At 36.1% G+C, this 26,546-nt stretch overlaps 1 protein-coding gene and 1 long non-coding RNA gene across 2 annotated transcripts in view; one reads left to right on the top strand and one right to left on the bottom strand.

Moving 5' to 3' along the window:
• Positions 1-26,546, bottom strand: part of LOC138832061 (uncharacterized) — a 170,673-nt gene that overhangs the window by 120,191 nt on the left and 23,936 nt on the right. The gene's annotated exons all lie outside the window — the stretch shown is intronic.
• The window catches only part of Dsg4 (desmoglein 4), a 31,098-nt gene continuing 12,401 nt past the window's right edge, over positions 7,850-26,546 (top strand). Inside the window, exons 1-11 of the mRNA XM_070030905.1 lie at positions 7,850-7,910; positions 10,396-10,427; positions 11,403-11,438; positions 13,072-13,203; positions 14,838-14,993; positions 15,569-15,713; positions 18,067-18,233; positions 18,489-18,623; positions 19,798-19,983; positions 23,831-24,102; positions 25,388-25,527. Of these exons, the coding sequence (XP_069887006.1) occupies positions 7,850-7,910; positions 10,396-10,427; positions 11,403-11,438; positions 13,072-13,203; positions 14,838-14,993; positions 15,569-15,713; positions 18,067-18,233; positions 18,489-18,623; positions 19,798-19,983; positions 23,831-24,102; positions 25,388-25,527 (1,462 nt within the window). The remainder of the gene's footprint in view (positions 7,911-10,395; positions 10,428-11,402; positions 11,439-13,071; positions 13,204-14,837; positions 14,994-15,568; positions 15,714-18,066; positions 18,234-18,488; positions 18,624-19,797; positions 19,984-23,830; positions 24,103-25,387; positions 25,528-26,546) is intronic.

Below are 26,546 nucleotides of genomic sequence, written 5' to 3'. Positions count from 1 at the left end.
TATGATAAAATTATTTAATTGCAGAGTTAATTTCTTCTTCTCCTTGATCTTGAAAGACTAGTATATTCTATATATTCTGTGTTCCCATGGTCCCTTCTGGTAGTATTAATTTATTTTCTTTAGTAATCTTAGTGGGATTTGGTACTGAATGATTCCCCCATTTCTTACTGATACTCAATATTTGTGCTTGACATTTCCCAACCATTATGAAAAGTATTAAGTTCCTATGAATTTCCTTAGGATATGAATTCATAATACCTAGATCTGGGAAGCAAAGATCTCATTTCAAAACTGAGACAAATGCAACAAATGTTTAAGGTGAATAAGTTTGCTATTGTAGATGTTAAAAGGAAATAAGCATTTCCACTTGTCTTTAATTTTCTGTGCTTGAACTCAGCCTCTTTTTTCATTAACTAAATCAAAGACTCTCTGGGGCATCATTGCCTGTTCCACTAATGAGGGAGTGGCTACTTCTCAGAGACTTATGGGTAGTGTGTGTCAGCTACTTCTCAACCACAAGGAGTACTTTAAACAAAGTTTTGACTGACTTCACCAATAAAAGGCATCCAAAGCTCTAGGTTTCACTGGGGTGTCTCATTTGATCACAAGAGTCCTTTGGCATTTTCTTCCTAAGGATAGTCATCATGTTCTTGTACTATAAATTGGATGGGGAGGTGTGGTAACAATCAACACTGAACTGAGACTCAAATGTCCCAGGATTGAGTCAGAGCTCCTCTTCAAAGTGGCTGTGTGACTTTGGCAATAGTCTTCAACTCCTCAGGCCTTCATTGTACCCCGTGGAGAATGTGAGTTAGACATGATGTCATCAAGTTCCTTCCACTATGGAAACTCTGTGATTCTCTAATTATTACTATCGTATACTTATGCAGAAAAAACTAATGACTGGTTCCAGAATATTATTTTGAAAAATTTGCCTGGGGGAGAAAAAATATCTGAAAATTTTGGTAAAGCTGGAAATTGTATAAATGTTATTAGGTAGGAATTACTGGAGGCTTAACAGTTATTAGTTGAAGAAGGCCTATATTTTATCAAGTTAATAAGACCATAAAAACTAGTCATTGATCAGGTGGGAATTCTGGTCTACATAGGGTAACCATTCAGACTGTGTACAAGTGGTAAACATTGGTTGTCCTGATTCTTGGAAAGCAGAAAGCTTAGGGGGGCAAAGTTCATAGACACTATCTCATTAGAAGTTGAAGACAGGTATCCAAATTTATAAACATATTTAAAACTAAGTTAGCTTATTAGGTCTCGCATAAAACAATGTCATTCTACCTGTGGAAGAGAAATTGCTTTTTATTTATTTATTTATTTTTATTTTTTATTTTTTGGGGGGTCCTGTCGTGGGGCCTGAATTCTGGGCCTGGGCGCTGTCCTTCAGCTCTTCAGCTCAAGGCTAGCGCTCTCCCATTTGAGCCACAGCGCCACTTCCAGCTTTTTTCTTTTTGCTTATGTGGTGCTGAGGAATTGAACCCAGGGCCTCGAGCATGCAAGGCAAGCACTCTACCACTGAGCCACCTTCCCAACCCGGTTTTTATTTATTTTTGATAGGAAAATTTCCAGAAATAAATGGTGGGAGCAAAAATGATATTATCTGATTTAGATTTTGTTTGGGTTAAATGTCATACCCTAGATAACACTAAACGACTTGTTTCAGTACTGCTTAGTATGGAAACTCCCACTGTCCTTGCCACACTAAAGGTTCTATTCAGGCACATCTCACTTCTATTTTTTTGTCCATATAAGTGGCTAAGGAGTGAAAAAATATGCATTTTTATTTCAAATTCCTTCAGAGTTCATGATAATAAAGTTACCTACAAATCAGTTACATATCACACTAATAATTAATATCATTTCCACAATAGAGCCTAAGTATTTGATATGTTTTTATCAATTAAATCAATCTGATGGGTTGCCATATAAAAATCCTGCCTTATAAATATTTTACAGCTCTTAAGATGCTGAATACTTCTCCTTTTTTAGAGATACTTGTACTATTTTAGAAACGCTGTGGACCTTCAATGCCTAGTCTGATGACTCCTTCCAGTGCTCTGTATGGGGGCAGGGGGAGGCTTCTTCACAGAGCCATGAGAACATTGATTGAACTCTGATGATGTTACCATCCATTTCCCAAGTGGGATCCATATTGGAAATCCCCATTCATGGAGGCCAAGCCTGATGACAGGGTGTGTGACAGAAGTGACTAACGCACAGCCCTTAGATAATGTTGGCATGAGAAATGTTTGCCCTCCCTTTCTATGCAGAAAATTACATGGCTTACAAACCAAAATGCCATTACTTGATGTACCTTCAATTATAAACAAAAGTGGTATAATTAGGCTTGAACCTGGCATCTTTACTGTATCCCCAAGAGGATGGCAACTAATTTATTCAATAATTTTGTAAGCATTATTCAGAAGAGAACTGCTTATTAACAAGGTGGTCCTAGGTGTGTGCAAATAACTTCAAAACTGACTTCAAAAAAAGGTAAGTCACAGAGATGAACAGTAGCCTTACTCAGGGGCAATACTTTAAATACTCTCAGCATGTAAGAGATTAATATGTATTCTCACATTGCAATGAGCCCCAGTAATGACTCAGATTCTGTGTATCTTAGATAAAATCATCAGATTCTTTGCAACCAAGTGTTAAAAGAGAAAACAAGCCTCAGAAAAAGTTTGCAATTTGCTAAAAGTTAATGGTGATATAGATACATTCTATTATTTTCCTTGGACTTGCACCCACCAAAACCATTCAGAACTTGCTTTGCATGTAGAAAACCTGACCTGTCACCTATTTTGTGAATGAAACTGCTTTCATGAATGGGTTCAGTTTCTAACTTCTGTTTCTTACCAAGTAGCTTCACTGTTCTTCCCATCTCTGTGGGAGATACATTGCTTTGCATGTAGAAAACCTGACCTGTCACCTATTTTGTGAATGAAACTGCTTTCATGAATGGGTTGTTTCTAACTTCTGTTTCTTACCAAGTAGCTTCACTGTTCTTCCCATCTCTGTGGGAGATACAATTTTCATGAGGTTTTTGGGTTTCAAATTAAGCTCAAGTGTTTTAACCGAGACAAAGACTCATTGATTTTTCTGGGATAAGGTCTGTATTAATATTGCTATCCTACACCTGACAGTTACAAAAACTTCTACATTATGAAAGGTACTTCAACATGTTATAAAAATCCTCTTAAGTGAATACAGCATCACCATTTCACAAAACAAGACAAAAACTCATCCAACTATACCATAATATATTCCCTTCACCCTTCAAATTTGCACATGACATACAACATGCTTTTTTCCACTATGCCTAATGCATAGTGGAAAATGCTTCTTTTTCCTCTTTCAATATATAGCCTATCCTAATCAGAAGCTATATCTTACTCCTCAGCATGTTTTCATAAATTAGCATGGACACAAGTATTCATTTTCTTTTCTTTTTATTGTGAAAATAACATACAGAGGGGTTTCAATTACATGAGCAAGGTAATGAGTACATTTCTTACAAGCATCGTTGCCTCCTCTTTTGTTTCCCCTTCCCATCCCTTCCCATCCTCCCCCCGCCACACCGACACCCCCTCTCCCCCCATCAAAGTTGTAAAGTTCATTTTTCAACATGAAGTCTTGTACATCTCATTGTTGCAATGGGTCTTCCTGTATCCCTATTTAAACAATTTGTTTTTTTCCTTCCCTTCTCAAAGTATACTAACATCAAATACAGTGAAAACAGAGGTTATACTGTGGGGGATGGACATACAAAGCAACAAAGAAATCATCTTATAAATATGTTAGAAACAATCGCAAGAAATAAAAACCATTTGAGTCTTTATCTTGGGGTTCACTTTGCCTAACATCAACTTATCTGACCGTTTCTGCTTGACTCAGACATATACTAGTTATTGCAAATAAGGGAAACCATGGGACCTATGTTTCTTTGGGCCTGGCTTACTTCACTTAATATAATTTTTTCCAAGTCTTTCCATTTCCTTACAAATGGGGCAATGTCATTCTTTCTGATGGAGGCATAAAACTTCATAGTGTATATATACCACATTTTCTTGATCCATTCATCTACTGAGGGGCATCTGGGTTGGTTCCATATCTTAACTATTAGCAATCCCACTTTTGAGCATTTACCCAAATGATCACAAACAAGACCATACTAAAGCTACCAACACAACTATTCATTTTCTTAGGCACTTTCACATTGCTTAAAATTAATGCAATTTATTATAAGGGCACTTTAGGAAAAGAGAAAACAAAAGCTCTCTCACCAAGGCCCACAGAAACTGGAATACATTTATGGAGCAATTTATTATAAGGGCACTTTAGGAAAAGAGAAAACAAAAGCTCTCTCACCAAGGCCCACAGAAACTGGAATACATTTATGGAAGCACACATTTTTCCAGGTTATTTTGCCCCCCCCAACAGTATGTACCTCCATCTCCTTTTTCTAGTATGCTACCATTGTGACAGCTGGTTCAATCTGCTCCATTTGGCGTGGTATCTTTTAGCCATGGCCATATGCCAACCCACATGAGAGGATAAGGTCTGGCCCACATGTATTCTGAAAAGGTGACTTTTACAGGCAAGGAATTGCTCTTCACAGTGCGATTATGTAGCTAATGCCATTTGGTAAAGTTTGGGAAGATGTTTTCATTTCATGTTTTTTCCAAAACACCCATTCACAGGTGCTCCCAGGAAAGTGAGCTGGCCCTGATTCCAGAAGGGCCCAGAGTAATCAGCTGAGTTCTTTCAGGGACCAGACTTGGACAACTTGATACTCATCAATAAAGCCAGTTTGGGGGGACAAAGACTAGCAGAAGTATATCACAAAGTCTCCATCAGGCACAACATAAATCCTGCTAATTGAAAACCATACCCTAGGACCTAGTATTGCAACTGCCTTTGTCTAAGGGGAAAAGATAGAAAGAGCAAAGGTCTGTGAGGGAGGTCGTAGTCAAGGTTCTTAGGGTTAGAATGGACTGTTGAGTTAGGCTGAGCTTTGTAGAGAGAACAAGGGCAATGTAAGACAAACTGAAAACACCTTCCTTGCATCTTTGAGTTAAAAACAAATCTCATGTATATGGCTATTTTTAATTTAATTAAATTTAAAAATTATTTAATTAGTACTTTTAGATGTCAGGTGCTAAGAGTTCATCCTCTAAGACAGAAGTAAATTTTGTCCATTCTTACTTCCTCTTTACAGATGTATCAAACACTTGCCGGGTCAATGGTGTTGACATTGTGACTCTATTCCTAGGAGATCCTGAAACTTGGGGGAGGGGGAGGAAAGGGTTGGAAAAAGGGGAAGGGGTTGTCCAAAGTCATTCTGCTGGTATAGGACAAAACCAAGTCTCATTTTCAGTTCTATTTACAAGTCTACGGAACTTGTGTCTAAAGCACATAACTGTTTATGAAGCCCAACATAAAATAAAGCTAACCATCCACTGTGGAATGTAATTCATTCAATTTTAAATACGCAAACATGATAACAACTTAATTTCTATCACTCTAACTCTTTAATTAGGATACAATTTTTCTTGAAATGCACACGAGCACTTCAAAGGCTAAATGTAGCTGGGTGTTAGCTGCTCACACGTACAATCATGCATATTCAGGAGGCTGAGTTCTAAGGATCCCTGTTTAAAGCCAGCCCAGGCAGGAAAGTTTATAAGATTCTTATCTCCAATTAACCAACCAAAACCCAGAAGTGGAACTGTGGCTCAGGTGATAGAGTGCTAGCCTTGAACAAAAGAGCTCAGAGACAGCACTCAGGCCCTGAGTTCAAGCCCCAGGAATGGCACATACACACAAAAAGTAAAGAAATACACATAGTTTTAAAGAAATTTTTTACATACACAGATATTCATATGTTCATGTGATTATTTACATGTGTATATAGTACACATGTATTTACGTACATTACTAAGTAATCTACATATACACATATGAATACATTTTCCTTCAATCTGTCAGCATGCCTCTGCATCTTACGTATCAACCTATGTATCTCCTCTCCAAATTTCCCTTAAAAAAACAAAAAAGTAGTTTTTATTGTTAAGGTTTGTAGAGTTAAACTTTTTTTCATGTAAAACTTGAAGCTTTTGTATTTTTCTTTGTTCATAAACTCTGTAGGTTACAATGATAATTCTTATCATTGTGAAGGTCAAAATGTGTTTGTGACTTTAGCTAAATATAACTACACCACTAACTAAATATAACTACTGTGAAATTTATGTAATTAGTTACTATCAATGAAGAAATCTTTGGGGGGAAAACCCTCACATCTCTCATCCACATAAATTATTACTGTTTCACTACAAAGGAGAAAAGGTATTAAACTAAACGATAACTCCATATCTGAAGTCTGTGTTGAGCAAATACAGACTCCAAAGCTTTCTTCTAGCAAATCCTGTGGTTTTTAATGTTTTGTTTGCAACAAAACCAAAATAGGATGCAAAAGAGTTTTTAGCGAATCGATTATTTACCATTCATTTTTAAATATAAATTGCTTTGTAGACTTAGGTCATACAATTTAGAATAACTTTAAAGAATTTAATGACAACTAAAAAAAAGTCTCTCCAATATCAGCCTATCAATATGAACAAGTCCTCTCTGTATCACATTTAAATTGAAAGATGAAACAAAAGTAAAATTGATGCTAAAACTTGTTTAATTCTACTAATAAGTGATATTTATTCATAAATTAATTTTTTATTAATAAGTTTTTTTAGTGTGAAAATACCTTACAGAGGGGTTACAATCACATGAGCAAGGTAATGAGTACATGTCTTATCAAGCATTGTTGGCTCCTCCTTTGTTTCCCCTTCCCATCCCTGCACTCCCATCCCCTCCCCCACCCAACGTTGTAAACTTCTTTTTTCGACATTACGTCTTGTACAAACTCCATACATCACTATACATTCCTGATCAAATTTTACTCTCTATGCTTAATTATTTTTACATGGAATTCCCATATTTTCATGTTGCTTACTCCATTATAGTTGTAGAACTAATTAAATCCATTGGTTAACCAGTGGAATCAGGATACAGGCATCCAAAAAGAAAGATAAGCAAAATAAATCTTAACTCCTGGAAAACTTGGTCATCTATTTTTTCTAATGGATGACAATAGGCATCAAGTGACAATGTCAGTTAAAGCCATTACCTACATTCAAAAGTGATATCATGATTTCACTTTAAATAGCAATATTTATAATATATTTCAATAACATTTCTTGCAAACCTTTGATTTTATGATCAAAAGTGTTAGCTGTCAATCACTAGAGAAAGATTTGAGAGAGCATACATTTTAGCTTTCAAAACTTTCTCAGGTTTTACAACTGGACAGAATGATGAGCATCTGTCATCTCAGCTACTTAGAAGGTGTAAATAAGAGGACTGTGATCTAGGATGCCCAGGCATAACTGTGAGAGCCTATTGAGGCAAAAAGGTCTGGGAGCCTGGCTCAAGTGATAGAGAGCCTACCTGGCAAGTGGAAGGTCCTGAGTTCAAAGCGCAGTGATTCCACTACACACGTACTTATATCTATCTATGTCATAACTTTTAGATGTATGCATTGTATAACCTACACTACATATACATATACACGTAAGCTTTCATGAGCACACGTTTTTGAAGACCTCCACAAGATAGTATTAGAAATAACACAAGAATCAATATTTCTCAGGATCAGGGGCATACTTACATGACTCCCAAAATTCAAACAAAATCATAATAACTTGGCAAAATACTAACAGGAACAGGCGATTTAAAAAAACACTTTGGATGTTGAATGAATTAAAGAGCTAGTAGAACCATGGCTTTCGGCCATTCTCAGCTCTGTTTTAATACTGCCTGTGGCCCTTCCAGGCTTGTTTGTAGGCAAGCCTTTGCAGGGTTGGTGGGGGAAAGAAGGGGGTGAGAGGGTTGGTGAGAGTGTCTTCCACTACAGAGGGAAAACTACCTGTCACTCTCCACACAAATGATGAGCAGAACCCAGCTAAGACTCACTCTCACTACTTTCAAGTTAAAAGGAGGCTATTAGGATGATTATAGCTGTGAGGTTCTGCAGCTCTGCTTCCAGTGGGTGGAGGAAGCAACTGAATGACAGACACTGAGGTCCTGAGACAAATGTCAGGAAAAAAGGAACAAGGAAGAAAAAAATATCACTGAGGAGAGAGAGAAGGGAAGGGAAATGGAGAAGGGGGTGAAAAGAGATACCATGTGAAGCTGCAGGTGGAGACAGGGAGGTTCTAATTGCTAATAATAGTCTCCCATGCTAAGCTCACCAACCTGGCTCGTCTACCCTGCCCCTGGAATGCATGTTGGTGTGTAGTCTACAGTACTAACTGCAGAATGTGTCAGTTCTGATATCTGAATACCCCAGGGCCAGAAATCTAAAAATAAAATAAATAGCAGCTAGTAGCCCAGCACCAGTGGCTCACACCTAGCTCACACTAGTCACTCAGGAGAATGAGATTTGAGGATCACAGTTTGAAGAAAGTCTGTGAGACATTTACCTCCAATTAATCAGTAATTGTAGCCCCTCTGTACAGTATGTTCTCAAATAAAATTAAATTAAATTAAAAAAAAAAAAGAGGAATTGTGGCTCAAGTGGTAGAGGGCTGGCAATAAGCAAAAAGCTCAGCAACAGTGCCCAAGCCCTGAGTTTAAGCCCAGGACTTTCTTTCTCTCTCTCTCTTTCTCTCTCTCTCTCTCTCTCTCTCTCTCTCTCTCTCTCTCTCTCTCTCTCTCTCTCTCTCTCTCTCTCTCTCTCTCTATTTCTCTCTCCCTCCCTCCCTTCCTCCCTCCCTCCCTCTCTCTCCCTCTCTCTGTCTTCCTCCCCTCCCCCTCCTCCCTCTCCTCTCTCTCTCTCTCTCACACACACACACAAACACACACACACACAAATATACAAAATGCACTCACTAAAATATATGTCTGGGTAAATTCATGGACATGGAAATTCACCACAGTAATCACTGAGTTCAAGAGACAATTTATAAAATTATGTTTAGTTTTTTTTTTTTTACAGAATTAAAGAACATTTTAATGTCTTCAATGTTTAGTTTCTTTTGGTCAAAAAATACAAATTACATGAGAACATATTTGTAAAGGAAATGTCTGAAAAAAATCAAATCTCTAATGTCAATATCTTTAATTGAGATTCTGTCTGAATTTTTCCTTATACCTTTCAGAATAATCTTCATTTATAACAACAAAAACCTAACCCCATATGTCATATTTATTATAAAACAGCATATTATATACAATTGAAAAAAATGTATTTGATTAAATGAGGTATTTTATTTTTACGTCTAATAAAATTACACATGAGAAGAAGAGGAGGAGATTCAGTGTTGCACTACCAAATTCCTAATCTCTCTTGTTGCTCACCTCCCAAGAGAAGTTCTGTAACTTCTGACACCTCCTCTCTCAACCATTTCACAAGTCTGTGGAAGAGGAATGTGCGAATTTTCCCTCCAATTACATCTCAAAACTTCCTGTTCTCATTCTGTGTTCATACTTTAAATTTTTATTATATATAATTTAGATATTTATAATATGATGTAATAATAAATATACTATAGTTAACATTTTTATAATATATTTACATATGATATGTGTTTATAGTTTATATACATCATCTACCTAACATATATACACAGTATACCACTATTATCTATGAATATTTGGTAAGAGACTACCACTGAAGTAAACCATTGTGTGACCTACTGGCTATGTTTCTCTGCTATTAACTTTTTGAAAATATAACTCCCCAAAAGGAAAACTGTGCCTCTTAAAGCAATATAAACATTAATAGTTGAACCAAGTAAGCACAAATTTTACATATATTTAAAGGCAACATGTTATTAGTGGAATTTGGTTGGCATTCAAAAGTGATGTAATGGTTTTACTTTAAAATAGCAATATCTATAATATATTTTCAATAACATCCTTTGCAAACTTTTGATTTTATGATCAAAAACATTAACTGTCAGTCACTATAGAAAGATTTGAGAAAGCACACCTTTTAGTTCTCAAAATTTTTTCAGGTTTTGGAACAGGATAGAATGATGAGTATCTGTCCTCTCAGCTACTCAGAAGGTATAAATAAGGGGACTGTGATCTAGGATGCCCAGGTATAACTGTGAGATCCTATTCAAAAAACAACTAAGGCAAAAATGGCTAGAAGCCTGGCTCAGGTGGTAGAGAGCCTACCTGGCAACTGAAGATCCTGAGTTCAAACCACAGTAATTCCATTACATATATACTTATATTTATATATGTTATAATTTATATATGTGTGCATTGTATAATATGCTACATACACATATACACATACGTTTTCATGAGCAAAAGTTTTTGAAGACCTTTGCAAGATCATATTAGTAGTCAACACAAGCATCAATATTTATTCAGGGTCATGGGTATAATTACAGGATCCCAAAATTCAAATGAAATCATAATAACTTGGCAAAATAGTAATAAGAGCAGAGTTTGGCATTATGGAGGGGAAGGGGAAAAACAAGTCGTTTAAATAAGGATACAGGTGGACCTGTTGCAACAATGAGAAGTACAAGTTGGCATCTCGAAAAGGAATTTTACAACTGGGGGGGGGGAGGATTGGGTGGGAGGGGGAGGGAGGAGGGGAAGGGATGGGAAGGGTAAACAAAGGAGGAGGCTACAATGGTGGATAAAAAATGTACTCACTATCTTGCCCATGTAATTGTAACCCCTCTGTACAGTATTTTCACAATAAAAAAAATTACTCAAATTTGCCCAAACCATGCATATAGTAGTTCTGAGGATCCATCACTCAAAACCTAATGTAGTAGGCTACATTACATTTGGGTATAACACAAATGTTTTACCCATCAACACTACTCACTAAACCTTGATCTTGCTTCATGCTCATTATCTTGAATATAACAAATGCTGATTTATTTTAGTAACTCGGGACTATTAGCTGAATTGTGCAAATGTGTATGCAAGACTTTTTTATTTTGATTTTTTTGCTTTAATACTTATTATTTGGGGGTACCACCTAATCAAGATCATGTATATTAAATCTATAAATAGGACAGATTTCCAGAATTAACTTTCTATTCCAAAGGAAGAAATATTCCTTTTCACTATCAAGTCTAATTCTTTTATTGCCACTGTGTGTGTATTTGTTCTATAAGAATACAAAAGATTTTAAAAGCAAAAAAACTATCTTGTTTTTGATTATTCATGATTATTTTACAATATTCCATACATGTATATTTTAAAATGAATTAATAAAATTGTATCTATCACTAAAGTTTTTATAACACTGCTTCCTTAAATTTTAGAAATATATTTTAATATTGTTTCTTCTGTAACAGGTGGTGATGGAAGTAAACAGTGAATTTATTGTTGAGGTAATGTATAAACAAGCTATTTTTCTCTCCTCAAAATTGGTTTTATAGTACATGGTATATCAACAATAAGAATATTTAAAATTATCCAGATAAATAATTATCCATATAAAAGTCAAAAGAAAGAATCTTAGTCAAAATGATATAAAATGATGAAAAACCTATACTCCCAGGTTTCTGTTCTTTAAGAATTTTATTAAGTATATAATCAAGCTATAGTTGTAGCTTATTTACTTGTCTCTCAAACTATAGCAAAGCAAAGGAAGCAAAGAAACAGTTTAGAATGGAAGAGGATTTTTAGATAGTAACAAAAAATATAGTCTATAAATTAGGAAAGCATACAAATAAAAAAATATGTTTACAAGACCTGGTGGCTAATACCTATAACCCTAGCTACTCAGGAGGCTGAGATATGAAAACAAGGTTTGAAACCAGCTTAGGGAAGGAAAGACTGTGAGACTTTTATCTCCAATTAAGCACCAAAAAAGTAAGAAGTAAAGCTGTAGCTCATGTGGTAGAGAGCTAGCATTGAATACAAAAGCTCAAGGACAGCACTTAGATCCTGAGTTCAAGCCCCAGGACTAACACATACCTACAAAAAAATGCAATTGCAGCTTAATAATCCAACAAAGATCTTGTTTCTTTTACACTAGGACTTAGAAAATAAAGCTAATTTTCTTCAGATCTGGTGGTGCTTAATCTTACTGTGGTAGGTAAATTTCTATCATAATTATCTTAATTCAATGGAAAAAAGTTATAATATTCCTTCACGAAATATCAGTACATTTCAAGAAGATGTATTAAATACCGGAGAGCAGAAATACATTGGTTCTTGAAAAAACAAGCAACATTCACATAAAGTGTCTGCTTCTCACATGTAGCAATTAAATAAAACCTTGGGTTAAATAAACTTACAATCACCTATGCTCCAAAAATGTGTGTTTCCTTGTATACAAATATGTTTGTGCCTACAGTAGCATTTCTAAATTCTCAGTAGTATAAAATTTATAAGCACCTACCAACAACAGCAACATAAAACCACAAAGGAACAAATATAGCAAATAGAGATACAAATATATAACACTGAAAAGCCATAGAATTATTCATAAGATTATAGCCAGTGCTGTCAATCTGGTTAAATATATTCTCCTAATTTTGAAATGATATACTTAGATGCTTAGCCACGGTTATGTCTTTGTCATCAGAAGAAAAAAAAAATCCTTCCTTCTTGTAGGTGATCACAACTTCCATTTTGTATGTGACTCAACAGAGTAGTGGTAATTTTACTTCTGGTAACAGTAATATTGGATCAAAGTACAAGGAAGGGTAGGAGAGGCAAGGCCTCTATCTAGGGAAGATAGATGAAATAAAGAAAACTGCAATATATTGTGCAATGTAGCATATAACTAATAGAACTGGTCTCTTCAGAATCTCTTTAGAAATGAGATGATTCTAAAGAAATAGCAGTGTGTTACCCGAGTTATGTGTATGCAGTTGTAAGTTAGTTAAAATTTCCTGTGTTCATCCAACTTAATGCCATTATTTCCTCTGGAGTCACCTTTCAATGTTAAGTAAATGTCCATGCTATGTATAAGTGTTTTAGTGCCATGAGAAATATGAACCATTTTTGTTTAAGGTGAAAGAATTAGACATTGAAAATGGCACTACGAAGTGGCAAACAGTCAGGAGGCAGAAGCGTGAGTGGATCAAGTTTGCTGCGGCCTGTCGGGAAGGAGAAGACAACTCCAAGAGGAATCCAATTGCCCGAGTAAGTGAGAAAAACAACACAAACAGAAGGAATCTGAGCTGATAGCAGGTGCCTGGCAGACAGGAAAACACAGACTAATTCTGGGACTTGCAGCCTCTGCAGCTTGTAGTGACTTAGAGAATGGCTTGCAATCATTTGCTTGTACTACAGAGACATTTTTAGTATCATATGCTAGAGACTGTTAGACAGCAGAGGGTCTTTACCAAGGGATTCCAGAAGAAAGATTTAGATCTCCAGCACTAGTGGACTATATTGGGGCCTATATATGTGATCAGGTATTTGATAGCCTGAATACTAATCCTGGAAAAACAAACAAGGGGTTGTTGCATTTAATTAATTCAAGAAAGTTAAAGCGGATATGCACAGTTCTCACTAGATATCGACATGCAGAAACTTGGGTATTCTTATAAAGTGATAGCAAGTAGAAAAAAGTGTTAAAGGGAAGTGTGATCAGTTCCTGGGGGCTAGGGTCTCCCTGGCTCTTTCTAAGCATCTTTGCTTTGGGTCATCATTGAAATCGGTAGGCAAATGATCTTCAGGTTTGGGGGAAGATTTTTAAGTTGTTATTTCCATTTAACTTAAAGTTTTCTCTTATCCTACTTATAACACATATCCATTTTTTATTCCCATTTTGGGGGTTGCAAAGAACATTCTTTGAATCACAGATGAGCTTACCAAATCTGTCTCTCCAGCTGACTTGGATTTCAAAGTTTGGGTAACAAATCTTAATATTTTATCACATGTTCTCATCTTCAATGTACAGGTAATATTTCAAACTATAGCAATTTAAGTTTATAAGCAATAATTATTAAACATCTAAATCAAATCCATTGTACAGAATATTGGCTATAAAATCTATGTAACAGAGGAATGATAAAGTTCATTTGAATTTATAAAATCTTTGTCACCTCTGTACACTCCCTCTTTTTCTTCTTTTTTTATTTAGCTACCATTTGATGATGTCTCAAATTAAAGACTAAATAGAACACAATTCTTTTTTAATTTCATTTTTTTCTTCTTTGTCAGTCATGGGGCTTGCACTCAGGGCCAGGGCGCTATCCCTGAGCTTTTTCATTCAAGGCTAGTACTCTACCACTTTGAGCCACAGCACCACTTCTGGCTTTCTACTGGTTAATTGGAGATAAGAGTTTCACATGCTTCTCTGCCCAGGCTGGCTTCAAACTGCAATCCTCAGATCTCAGCCTCCTAAGTAGCTAGGATTACAGGCATGACTCACTGGCACCCAGCTGGGAACACAAATTATTAAAGACACTAATGATACTTATTTCTTCTGTCTGACTCCATTGGCAAACAAAATCAGAGAATCAAATCATATTTTGGTTAACAATAAAACACCTAAAACAATTATGCATGTGCATTGACAGACACATATTGATTGGAGTTGTATATGTCCTTCCCCACAAAATCCCACACCAAACCTCTTAACTAAAATCCTTCCCACCATACACTAATGCTTGGAGGTCAATGCTTAAAAGGTCACAGAGGACTAAGTCAGGATGTATTTTAAATCACAGCCTATCTGTTGTAGTACCCAGGTACTTTTCATTCTGCTGAACTCTGAGGATCATGTTCTTCTCTAAACTCGATCACAATCCTAGCCACTTTGCTTATAGATTCGCTCAGACTGTGAAGTGAGTCAGAAGATTACATATCGAATCTCTGGAGCAGGAATTGATCGACCACCTTATGGAGTGTTCACCATTAATCCTCGGACGGGGGAAATTAATATCACTTCAGTGGTAGACAGAGAGATAACTCCACTTTTCCTGGTAAGTCACAGCAGTGTGATTTGATTTATTCTTGTGACATTTCTTTTTTAAAAAGTCATCTCACAGTATATTAGATGCATGTTTCAAAATGTCATGAGGAAACCCATTCAAATGTACAAAAGATTGTATAAAGAATATGGCTTATCTTTTATTTTTTTTTAATGTCTGTCATGGAGCTTGAAGTCAGGGCCTGGGCACTGTCTCTGAATTCTTTTGCTCAAGTCTAGCACACAACCACTTTGAGCCAAGCCACAGCACCACTTCCAAGTTTCTGGTGGTTAATTGGAGATAAGAGTCTCATGGACTTTCCTGCCCAGTCTGGCTTCCTACTGTGATCCTCAGATCTCAGCCTCCTGAATGGCGAGGATTACAAGCATGAGCCACCAGCACCCAGCTCTGGTTTACATTTTATAAAACATAATAGATTGAAACAAATGGGCTGAAGGGGTGAGAAAAATAACATAGTCTGAATTCACTGAAAAATATTGTTTCTAGCATCTTTCTTTATGCATCTTTAAAAATGGTTATTAATTTCCTTTAGTGGAGAAGACACATTTCCTTCTGATTTTCCACAGATCTATTGTCGGGCTCTGAATGCACGGGGTGAAGATTTAGAGAGCCCTCTTGAGCTCAGAGTCAAAGTTATGGATGTGAACGACAACCCCCCAGTCTTTACACAAAACGTGTACACAGCCAACATTGAGGAGAACAGCGAGGCCAGTAAGTAGAATGGTACTTCCCAGCACTATATGGGTGATAGTTAAAAACAGGCTTTCTTTGGGCCTATTTGTCAAAATTCATGGCTGAGCCCAACTAGGCTGAGTCAGAGTGGTGTCTGTGGGATTGTCCCCAATCAGACCAGTCACTGAGAGCCATCGTCTCACAGGTAAGCAAGTGGCATCATGCCTTCCCCTTCTTTATTTACTTCTAGCTTGCTTCATCCATTTCCAAGTCTAGTGCTTGCTCCTTTTCTGTTCATTCTTCTGAGTATTCTTTCCTTCCTATGCTTTGGTTTTTTTGAGGTTGCTACTTTCCCCTTTCCTCTCTGCCTTCTACCCTTTTCTCCTCCAGTCCTCCCGCTCCCATTCAACTCTGTGTCTGCCAAAATGCTTCTAAATACATTTGTAGGGAAAAATTAGAAAAAAAATTCAGAAGAAAGGCAGATCGACATAGAATGTTCTTTAACCTAGAGGATGGGAGGACATATAGCAAGGCCAGAGAAAAGATTTTGTCTAAGAGAAGCAAATCAGACAGCAAATTGGCTTCTTTTCTAGCATGCTTTTTCATTTGGCCAATCTATGAAGGAAGAGAAGGTAATACACACAACCAAGAACACTCAGTGCTGGTTAGCACTTTGCTAAAGCTTCCTTCATCCACTGAGTACAATTCTAGAAGAAATGGCCCAAATCAGGAAAGTCTTTCATAAGCTATGAAGTTCTTGAACTCTGGCTCTTTCTGTTGAAGAAGTTCTATTCCCAACCGGAGAAGTGAAAGAACACATGGAGCCTGCCAACTCTGGAAAAATCTGTCCCGTGAGCTGATGTTCTTGAGAACTGACCAGGTTCCATCTTTGTGTCTGTGAATAATTAAGCAACTCTTCATATTCAGTTTGTGTGGTGTGTGTGTGTGTGTGTGTGTGTGTGTGTGTGTGTGTGTGTGTGTGTGTGTGTGTGTGTGTGTGTGTGTGTTGGGGATAAAATGCAGAGAGACTCATGTTTGCTAGGCAGGTTCTCTACCATTTGAACCAAGCCTCAAATCCCTTTCTCTTTCTTTCTTTCTTTCTTTCTTTCTTTCTTTCTTTCTTTCTTTCTTTCTTTCTTTCTTTCTTTCTTTCTTTCTTTCTTCCTTTCTTTCTTTCTGCTTTCTTTCTTTCCTTCCTTCCTTCCTTTCTTTCTTCCTTTCTTTCTTTCCTTCTTTCTTTCTTTTTCTTTTTTCTTTCTTTCCCTTCCTTCCTTGATTCCTTCCCTTCATTCATTCATTTGTTCCTTTCTTCCTTCCTTCCTTCCTTCCTTCTTTTCTTCCTTCCTTGCTTCCTTCCTTCCTTCCTTCCTTTCTCTTCCTTCCTTCCTTCTTTCTCTCTCCCTCTCTCTCACTGTCCTCTTCCTTTCTTTTGGGTTCATTTTTCAGACAAAGCATCTCACTACCTGTGTCCACAGCCTTCAACCCCAATCCTCCTACTTCAGCCTCTCAAGTAGCTGGTGCTGCAGGCCTGTGTCACAACATCTAGACTGTTTTGGAGATAGAGTCTTCCTAACTTTTCTAGAGGTTAACCTAAAGCCCTAATCCTTCCATCTGTGTCTTCTGAATGTCCATGGATCAACACATCCAGCCTCAAATCTTTGTCTCAATTCCATACTTGCACTGTTTGATAAAGTGCTGTTTTCACCCATGCAACAAGTAGTACTTCTCTGCTTTCTGACTGAATGATAATTAAAAAAAAACACAGATGCCCAATAAACTATTCAAGGTCAAGTTAACTAACCTATTGTCTTCCTTAAGTAGGCATGTTAAAATAATTTTTCAAGACCATGTTAAAAACAAATCTTATAAAATCACTTTCTCCAGCTTTATGATAGTAAACGGAATCTTTCCATAGACTCAAAACTTCTAACTTAAGAAATACAAGCATTTTATTAAAAATTAGAGAGTTTGCGAGAAGGAAAATACCATTTTTTAAAAATCATTGGTATGGCTATAAATTATGGTAATGCCTTCCAAAAACTACCCAAACAAAGAATTCAAGAGAATCTCCACTGGGCTGGGAAGGTGGCTCAGTGGTAGAGTGCTTGCCTTGCATGCATGAGGCCCTGGGTTCAATTCCTCAGCACCACATAAGCAGGAAAAAAAGCCAGAAGTGGCACTGTGGCTCAAGTGGTAGAGCGCTAGCCTTGAGGTGAAGAGCCGAGGGACAGCGTCCAGGCCCAGAGTTCAAGCCCACCACCGGACCACCCCCCAAAAAAAAGAATCTCCACTATTCTTTCATGGCTAAAGAAATGTTTAATTTGCATAGACATGTCTAATTTGATGAATTAATTATCATATATTCCCAATTATTCCTCACCTCCTTTCCTAGATGCGCTGGTAGTAAAGCTGAGCGCTACAGATGCAGATGAAGACAATCACCTGAATTCTAAAATTGCCTACAAGATCATTGCTCAGGAGCCTACTGGTGCACCAATGTTCATGGTGAACAGGTACACTGGAGAAGTTCGCACGCTGTCAAGTTTCCTTGACAGAGAGGTAAGGCTTTCAGGAGTGAATGATAAGCAATTGAAAGAGTGCAAATTTGGGAAAACAGATAAAATGACCCATGTGTGTCCTTATACCAATGTAAAGGAAAAGAAAAATATTGCGATGTTTTTTAATGAAAATTAAAAGAGAGTGATATAGACTTGATGTAACAGTAAAATAAAAGACAACAAAGGGCATTGGGATGTGTTGGGTTGTATCTCGGGCCAGGCCTAACTCTCACCATTCTTGTTCATCTTTATTAAGCAACACAGCATGTACAACCTTCTCGTGAGGGGTTCTGATCGGGATGGGGCCACAGATGGGCTATCTGCCGAATGTGACTGCAGAATCAAAGTTCTCGATGTCAATGATAATTTTCCCATCTTAGAGAAAACTTCAGTAAGTTGTTGTTCTTATGACCCTTTTATATTTGTTTCACCCATGACAATCTTTTTTCCATTTTTTAGTATATATTTTTCATTGTAAAGATACTGTACAGAGGGTTTACAGTTCCATGAATAAAGTAATGAGTACATTTCCTGTCGAGCATTGTTACCTCCTCCTTTGTTTTCCCCCTATCATCCTTTTCCTCCCCACCTCCCCAACTCCTCCCTCCCCCTCCCCCTAAGTTGTAAAGTTCACTTTCAACATAGTGTCTTGCCCATCACATTGTTAAAATGGACCTTTTTTCTATAAGAGCCAATAACCAATTTTCTCTCCTGCTAGTTTGTAAGCCTGTCACATGCATAGATGGATTCAGCATGGCTATATAAGCCATAGAATTTCTTTTGTATAAAAATGCAGCTAACATTATATATTTATCTTTGACTCAGTATTTCAAACAATCCTACTCTGTATAAACAAGATGTGCTCCGTGTATTATCTATGCATAGAAATTAGAACTTTATTGATTTCATTCTGAGAATAACCCAACATAGTGGTGTATTTGTTATTTATGGACCATTTCTAGCAGAATTTCAAACAGTGTCAACTTCCATTTTAACCTGTAGATGTAAAGAAACATAAAATTCAAAATAGTGAGGTAAATGTGCTTTGCCACCTGCTTTAATAAAAATATGTCATACTGATTGTCCTTTTCACAATTATCTGTGGCCACTTTCTGCAATGATGGCAGAGAGAAAAGCAGCCAAGATGGAGATTTCTCAGCACCCAATATCATTACTAATATAGTTATTATCTGGCCCTTTATAGAAAAACATCTGATCTCTTATCAAAGAAAAAAGAAAGAAAGAAAGAAAGAAAGAAAGAAAGAAAGAAAGAAAGAAAGAAAGAAAGAAAGAAAGAAAGAAAGAGAAAGAAATTACAAATAAGCAAGGAAAACAATGAAACAAAGTGTAGCTGCATATTGATTTCACATGGAACACATTGAAATCAATTTTATCATCTTATAAACATTTAATTCTTGTCTTTGATTGGACATATGCTATGTAATAATTAATGACGCAGGAGTCAATGCCATTTATTGATCTTATTTCAGAAGATAACTATGTATTAGGTAATACCTAATCAATGACTCATTTAGAGATTATAAAACTGATGTATGTCATTTCAGTACTCAGCAAGCATCGAAGAGAATTGTCTGAGCTCAGAATTGATAAGATTACAGGCAATTGATCTTGATGAAGAAGGCACTGATAATTGGCTGGCAAAATACTTAATTCTCTCTGGTAATGATGGGAATTGGTTTGATATCCAAACAGATCCACAAACCAACGAAGGCATTCTGAAAGTCATCAAGGTACAGTGTGGGATCTGCAATATTTTCTTCCAAAAAAGTTTTAAATTATTCCTATAACCAGGTCTTGCCTTGTCTGACTATGAATATTGTTTTATATTGACAAGTGTCCTAAGGAAGCATGTGGGTCCAATCCAGCCAGTCTAACAACACAATATTTCTTACCAAGAAAAGAATATCATTTTGTTCTTACAGAGCCTATATCTACTTGGGAAGATAAGGAAAGCACCCAAACACTAGACCACACACATGACTTAGCAACAAATAAATAAGAGTACAGTTGTTATTATATAAAACATAATTGTGGGGCTGGGAATGTGGCTTAGTGGTAGAGTGCTTGCCTAGCACCCACAAAGCCCTGGGTTCAATTCCATACTACCACATAAACAGAAAAAGCTAGCGGTGGAGCTGTGGCTCAAGTGATAGAGGGCTAGCCTTGAGCAAAAGAAGCTCAGGGACAGTGCCCAGGCCTGGATTTCAAGTCCCAGGACTGGCATAAATAAATAAATAAATAAATAAATAAATAAATAAATAAATAAATAAATAAATAAATAAATAAATAAAATATTGTGCCAGGCACCAGTGTCTCACGTCTATATTCCTAGCTACTCAAGAGGCTGAGATCTGAGGATTGTGGTTCAAAGTCAGACTAGGCAGGAAAGTCTGTGAGACTCTTATCTCCAATTAACTACTAGAAAACCAGAAGTGATGCTGTGTCTCAAGTTGTAGAGAGCTTGCCTTGAGCGGAAGAGCTCAGAAACAACTCCCAGTCCCAGAGTTCATGCCCCACCACCAACAAAAAACAAAACAAAACAAAATCAAAATTGTCATGTAAGTAAAATGTATAGATGAGAGAAGAGAAGGCAGGATCCTTCTTGGCTAGATTCATCTGAAAATGTTTCATTCAGGGCACGAGAGACCTGATATTTTTAACATCGATAATGAAAGGGTAAAACGTTAACCATTATTAAGTAATAATGGTAGTAAGAACCAACTGTTGTAGTATATTATATGCATAAAGGCATTATGTATATTACCTTAATTAATTCTCACAACTCTGGGGAATAAGTATATTATTTTCCTATTAGTAGAAAGTGAAACAGAATGCAAGAGGTAAATTGAGCTTTCAGTCACCTAGGTAACAAATGACCAAGGTCAAGGTTCAACAAGATCTCGCCCATCCCTAAATTATATTTAACTGCCACTCTCAAGCAGTCAGGCCCAGAAATAGTTCAGAAAAGAACTAGTGCCTGAGATTTTTCTCTCTCAATCTGCTTACCTCTGTAAACCCCTTCCTAGCTGTGTGTGCCCTGCTTGCCTCTTTAATACACATTTGTACCAAAAGTATTCCTTCTTGGAAAGGACAAAGTACTCACTTTGGTGGCTATTTTACCAACATCTTGCCATAAAAGTAACTGCTACCACACACTCCTTTTGGATAAAGTCTCTACCTCCTTTCATACTTAGTTATGAGATGAATGTGTGTCTTCCTAAATGAGCACTGTCATATGAAATTAGACAGTAAGAAAAATACCCATGGTGTGAAAAAACCTACCAAAGCCCAATTTCTTTCCAGAGGGTTCATCTTCCTGAGTCTGGTTCCAGATCACATCTCCAAGATCCAACCATGTACCCTTTTAAATGGGCTTTATTCAGTCATTCCTCAGCCCACAGAGACCAACATTTCAACCTCTCCATTCAGGAGACTAGGATACACAGTTGATTTATCCTGCTCTTTGCAAAACCCAATCACAAACAAATCGCACTCTTTATATGATGTTCTGCTTGCAAAGAATGAACCCAATCTCTTCTGCCTTTCCCGGTTTCTACCATCTTCCCTGTTAGAGGGAGGATTAACCCTGAATCAATTTCCTATATTGTATAGATTTCTACATTGGACATAACTTTAAACACATATTAGCAATGTTTATCTCATTCTATTCGATAGAGAATTATTCTGGCAAACAAATGCATCTGTGCACACATATGGAAAATCCAAGAGATTTCTCAATCAAACTATACTTTCTCAATTTTTTTTCATTTGTGTAAGAATAGCACAGGAGTGTAGACATTGAAAGGTGAGTAGTAGAAGTGAAACCTCTTCCAATGGAAAACTCTTCTATGAGTACATAATTCCTATTTGCCCCTGTGCTAATCATCCCAGGTACTGGTTCATTATGTGGACTGCATTATTACAGATAGTATAGATATTATAGACTAGTAGACTGGATATTATGGTGTCATCTATGAAAAGATATATCAGAGATATCAGAACCCTAAATTTTGCTAAAATTTAAGTGAAAAATACTGAGATCTCTTTAAACAAAGCACCAAGTGATTTGGGGCAAGTATTTCTCTTAGCTCTGCTCAAATATTTTACTCTGAGAAAATATATAAGATGTAAACTTTCCCTGGAGGCACAGACATCTTGACTTCAGTCATTGGCAAATGATGCAAAAGATGCTTTCCTTAATGGCTAAACCACTTCTAGACAGACACAACCCATGTGCCCTTTATGACCACAGCTTTCCACTGATGACTTTCATGTCCTACACCAAGCACTCTGGATCAAAAGATTCTATTCATCTTTTATCCAGGAAGCCCAGTTCAAAGGTGACTTTTTCTCAGGGTGTGATATTTACTTTTTTGAATGTACCTTGTAAAGGAGTCTTCTCCTCTACCAGACCTAGTGCAATGAAATTATAGTGTCGGGCATCTATAATAATCACCAATTCTATAGAATTTTTTGCATCATTTCTATAAAAATATAATTGTATGTTTAGTTACATTATATATTTATATATTGGCTCCTTTATCCTACTGTTAAGATATTTTTAATATTCTCTTATATGACTTTTACAAAGTATATGAGCCCTATTTATTCATCAAATGATTCTGAATACTTTTATTCCATTATTCATGATTTTTTTTGTTGGTTTGTGGGGTGTGTGTGTATGTGTGGTAAGAGAGAGATTAAACTCAAGGCCTTGTACATGCTAGTCAAAGGCTTTTCCACTTGAGCAACTATCTCAGCCCTTCTGTTTTTATTTTATTTTTGAGAAAGAATCTTGCTGTTACTATTGTCTGTGCTGGCCTCAAACTTTGAATTCTCCTGCTCCACCTCCCACCGGTTGAAGTCATATATATGCCACCATGCTCAGCTACTAAATTTGCTTTTTATTTTTCATAAAAATTAATTTGAAAGGAAATATTATTCTACATTTCAGAGGCTGTTTTTGATTTATTGTTTTTGTTGGTCGTGGGGCTTGAACTCTGGGCCTGGTTGCTGTCCCTCAGCTCTTCAGCTCAAGGCTAGAACTCTACCACTTGAGCCATAGTTCCACTTTCAGTTTTCTGGTGGTTTATTGGAGAGAAGAGTCTCACAGACATTCCTGCCCGGGCTGGCTTTGAACCACGATCCTCAGATCTCAGCCTCCTAAGTAGCTAGGAATATAGGCATGAGCCACCAGTGCCCAGCCCTTTTCAGAGTTTTTATATAAGAAATTCAAAACTACAAATGTGAGTCCAATTTGAAGTCACAGGACTATAGATGTAGAGTAGTGGCTCACTTGCCTTTGGTCTGTTTCCAGCATTACAACAAACAGCAAATAAAAAAGTGACAAAGTCACAGACTTAAATGACCTGCAAACTGGATCATGCCAAAAGATAAAGCCAGTCATATGTGTAATATACCTTATTAGGTATAGTAATTCAAGTTATTTCAATTTAAAATCTGAGTTTCCTTGCTACCAGATTTCATTCTAGCATGTGTTTTATCATACTTCCTTTTTTAGCAAAAAAAAAACCATTATATTATTGTTTCTGGGAGTTTTTTTAACTATCATTTCAGATGCTGGATTATGAAGAGATGCCTAATATTCATCTCAGTATTGGAGTTAAAAACCAAGCCGAGTTTCATCACTCAGTTGCTTCTCAATTCAGAATGCACTCAACCCCTGTGAGAATTCAGATTGTTAATGTCAGAGAAGGACCCACATTTCGTCCAAATTCCATGACTTTCAGTGTACGAGAAGGAGTGAGAGGAGACGCCTCATTGAATTATGTGCTTGGCACATACACAGCCATAGATCTGGACACAGGCAACCCTGCAACAAATGTCAGGTACCGAAAATATTCTATCTGCTAGAGCATGGCATGGCTCTGCCCATTATTAATTCACACTGTGTGCTGGAATAGGTTGTAATACTCTGGGAATTTTATTTTGCTCTTCTTTGTTTGATTGTTGGAGCAGACTATGGTATTTCAGATTTTTTTCAGAATTTTAATCATCCAGTTGATTATAAGAGTAATTCTCTGGGAACAATTGGAAGATACAAGAGCCACCTAAGTTATTCCAAAAATATATCCGATCTTGTGTGCTCAACTGTGCTACCCTAAATTAAGCCTGATTGTAGCAAATTGTGGACAATAGCATGCAATAAGAATGAGTTACTGTTTTCCTAATACCTATTTGGCTATCTTTGACTTTGAAACTAATTTCTACCCTATGTATAAACTAAGAGGATAAAGCAATGGAGAAACCTAAGTAACATGTGTCAGAACCATGACAAGTATGAGCAGAGCCACAACAGGAGAGAGAGAAAGACGGTATGGGAAGTACCAGGTATGCAGACTATATAGAAATTAGAAAATAAGTAAAATATTCTGGAAATATCTAAAGTGAACTAGGTATGCCTTATCTATATTCTCCTATTTTTTTCTTCATTCCAGTATTTTTGTTGTAAATAAGGTCTATTGACTCATTAATTACTTCCATGTTAGCAGTTTTAGTAATTTAGTAAGTTGATAGACTCCAGGGAAATTATGAAGTCTGTTAGTATGGAGTAAGGGAAAAAACAGGATCTGATAAATGAACTGAACATTTGAAATCATACATGATACAGAAAATCAAAACTTCTTCCAAATAAGTCAAGTACCAGAAATTCATTACAGCAATACTCAAACAGAAAAGCCAAAGAGAGGATAAATACCATGAGCCCTTTAATGGACCAAACATTAAAGTATTCCAAAGCCATCATTATGTCCTAAAATCTACATCAAACATACTAAATATATCACATGTAAAAAGAATAAATAGTATTTCATTTGGAAAATAAAAATATTTGATATAATTTAATATTATGATTTAATAAGTGGGATTAAAATAAATTCATGCATTTTATTAATTATATTAAGAAGATAATGAAATTTTGTTATATATGTGTGTATTAATGTTTTAACATTGGACTCATATATACACAAATATATACATTTTCCAAATCAAGACAACTGGCACCATAAATCCCACAGACACAATATATAAGCTTACTGCATCATTGCTCTTCTGCAATTTAAAAGTAATAATTGTCATAGAAGCATAATGATAAATTTATTTATTTAAAAACAGGTATATTATAGGGCATGATGCAGGCAGCTGGTTAAAAGTTGATTCAAGAACTGGTGAGATACAGTTTTCTAGGGAATTTGATAAGAAGTCAAAATATATCACCAATGGAATGTACGCAGCAGAAATCCTCGCTATAGATGGTAAGAAAATTCTTTTAACTATTACAGATAGAATACTGTATTAAATATTGCAAATATTGCTATCTTAATGTCAATATTTGTGTGACTCAAAATGTATCATGTAGTGGTTTTGGAAAGATTCATGGTAAGTTTTAAGAATATAAAGAACTGAATATAATTACGTTTATAACCTTAATTTATACTTCAGCCATTATTTAAGCATAAAGCCTATAAGTTAAAATTGTATAAATAAAGTTCAGTTTCTGTCTAAGACCTCATCTGTTAAGTATATCTAACACTATTAGTACAGTATGTTAGAAATATTTAGCTAACTCAGGGCTCTGAGTTGTATACAAAATGTTCCCAACAACAAAGGAGGAGGCTACAATGCTTGATAAGGAATGTACTCATTACCTTGCCCATGTAATTGTAACTCCTCTGTACAGTATTTCACAATTAAAAAAAAAAAACAAAATGTTCCCAAGAATGTAGTTATAATGATAACTATATATAGCTATATGTAGCTATATTATATATATATATATATTATATATAATATAGCTACATATAGCTATATATAGTTATATATATATATTATATATATATTATATATAATATATATATATATATAATATAGCTACAATGAGAAACCTGTACAATCACTACTTAATTAGACTTGAAATGCTCTGAACTAGGGACCAAAGGGTCATTTCAAATATAAGATTCCATTCAAATTAAAAGTCTATAAACATATATACACCAAATTAATTTGTAACTAAGTCACTTCTCCACCAAAAAAAATCCATGACACATTCTTCCTGGTGAGTAGCAACAGGAGTTTGTTTATTTATCAATAGTGATTCTTCAGAGCAATGTCTAGGCAACCATCTGATACAGAACAAAACAATGGAGAAAGGTCAGTAGCCAGGAAAGAGGAGGAAAATTAAAGTGTGCCAAATAAATGCCTATTATAAAATAAATATGGCAGGTTGGGGCATTAATTTCATATCTGACTTTTATAGTAGACAAACAGAAAAAGA

Source organism: Dipodomys merriami, unplaced genomic scaffold (assembly GCF_024711535.1).
Source record: "Dipodomys merriami isolate MVZ:Mamm:240054 unplaced genomic scaffold, mDipMer1.0.p SCAF_2, whole genome shotgun sequence".
Lineage (NCBI taxonomy): Eukaryota > Metazoa > Chordata > Mammalia > Rodentia > Heteromyidae > Dipodomys > Dipodomys merriami.
The sequence above is the reverse complement of the archived record's forward strand: the minus strand, read 5'-3'. Positions and strand labels throughout refer to the sequence as shown.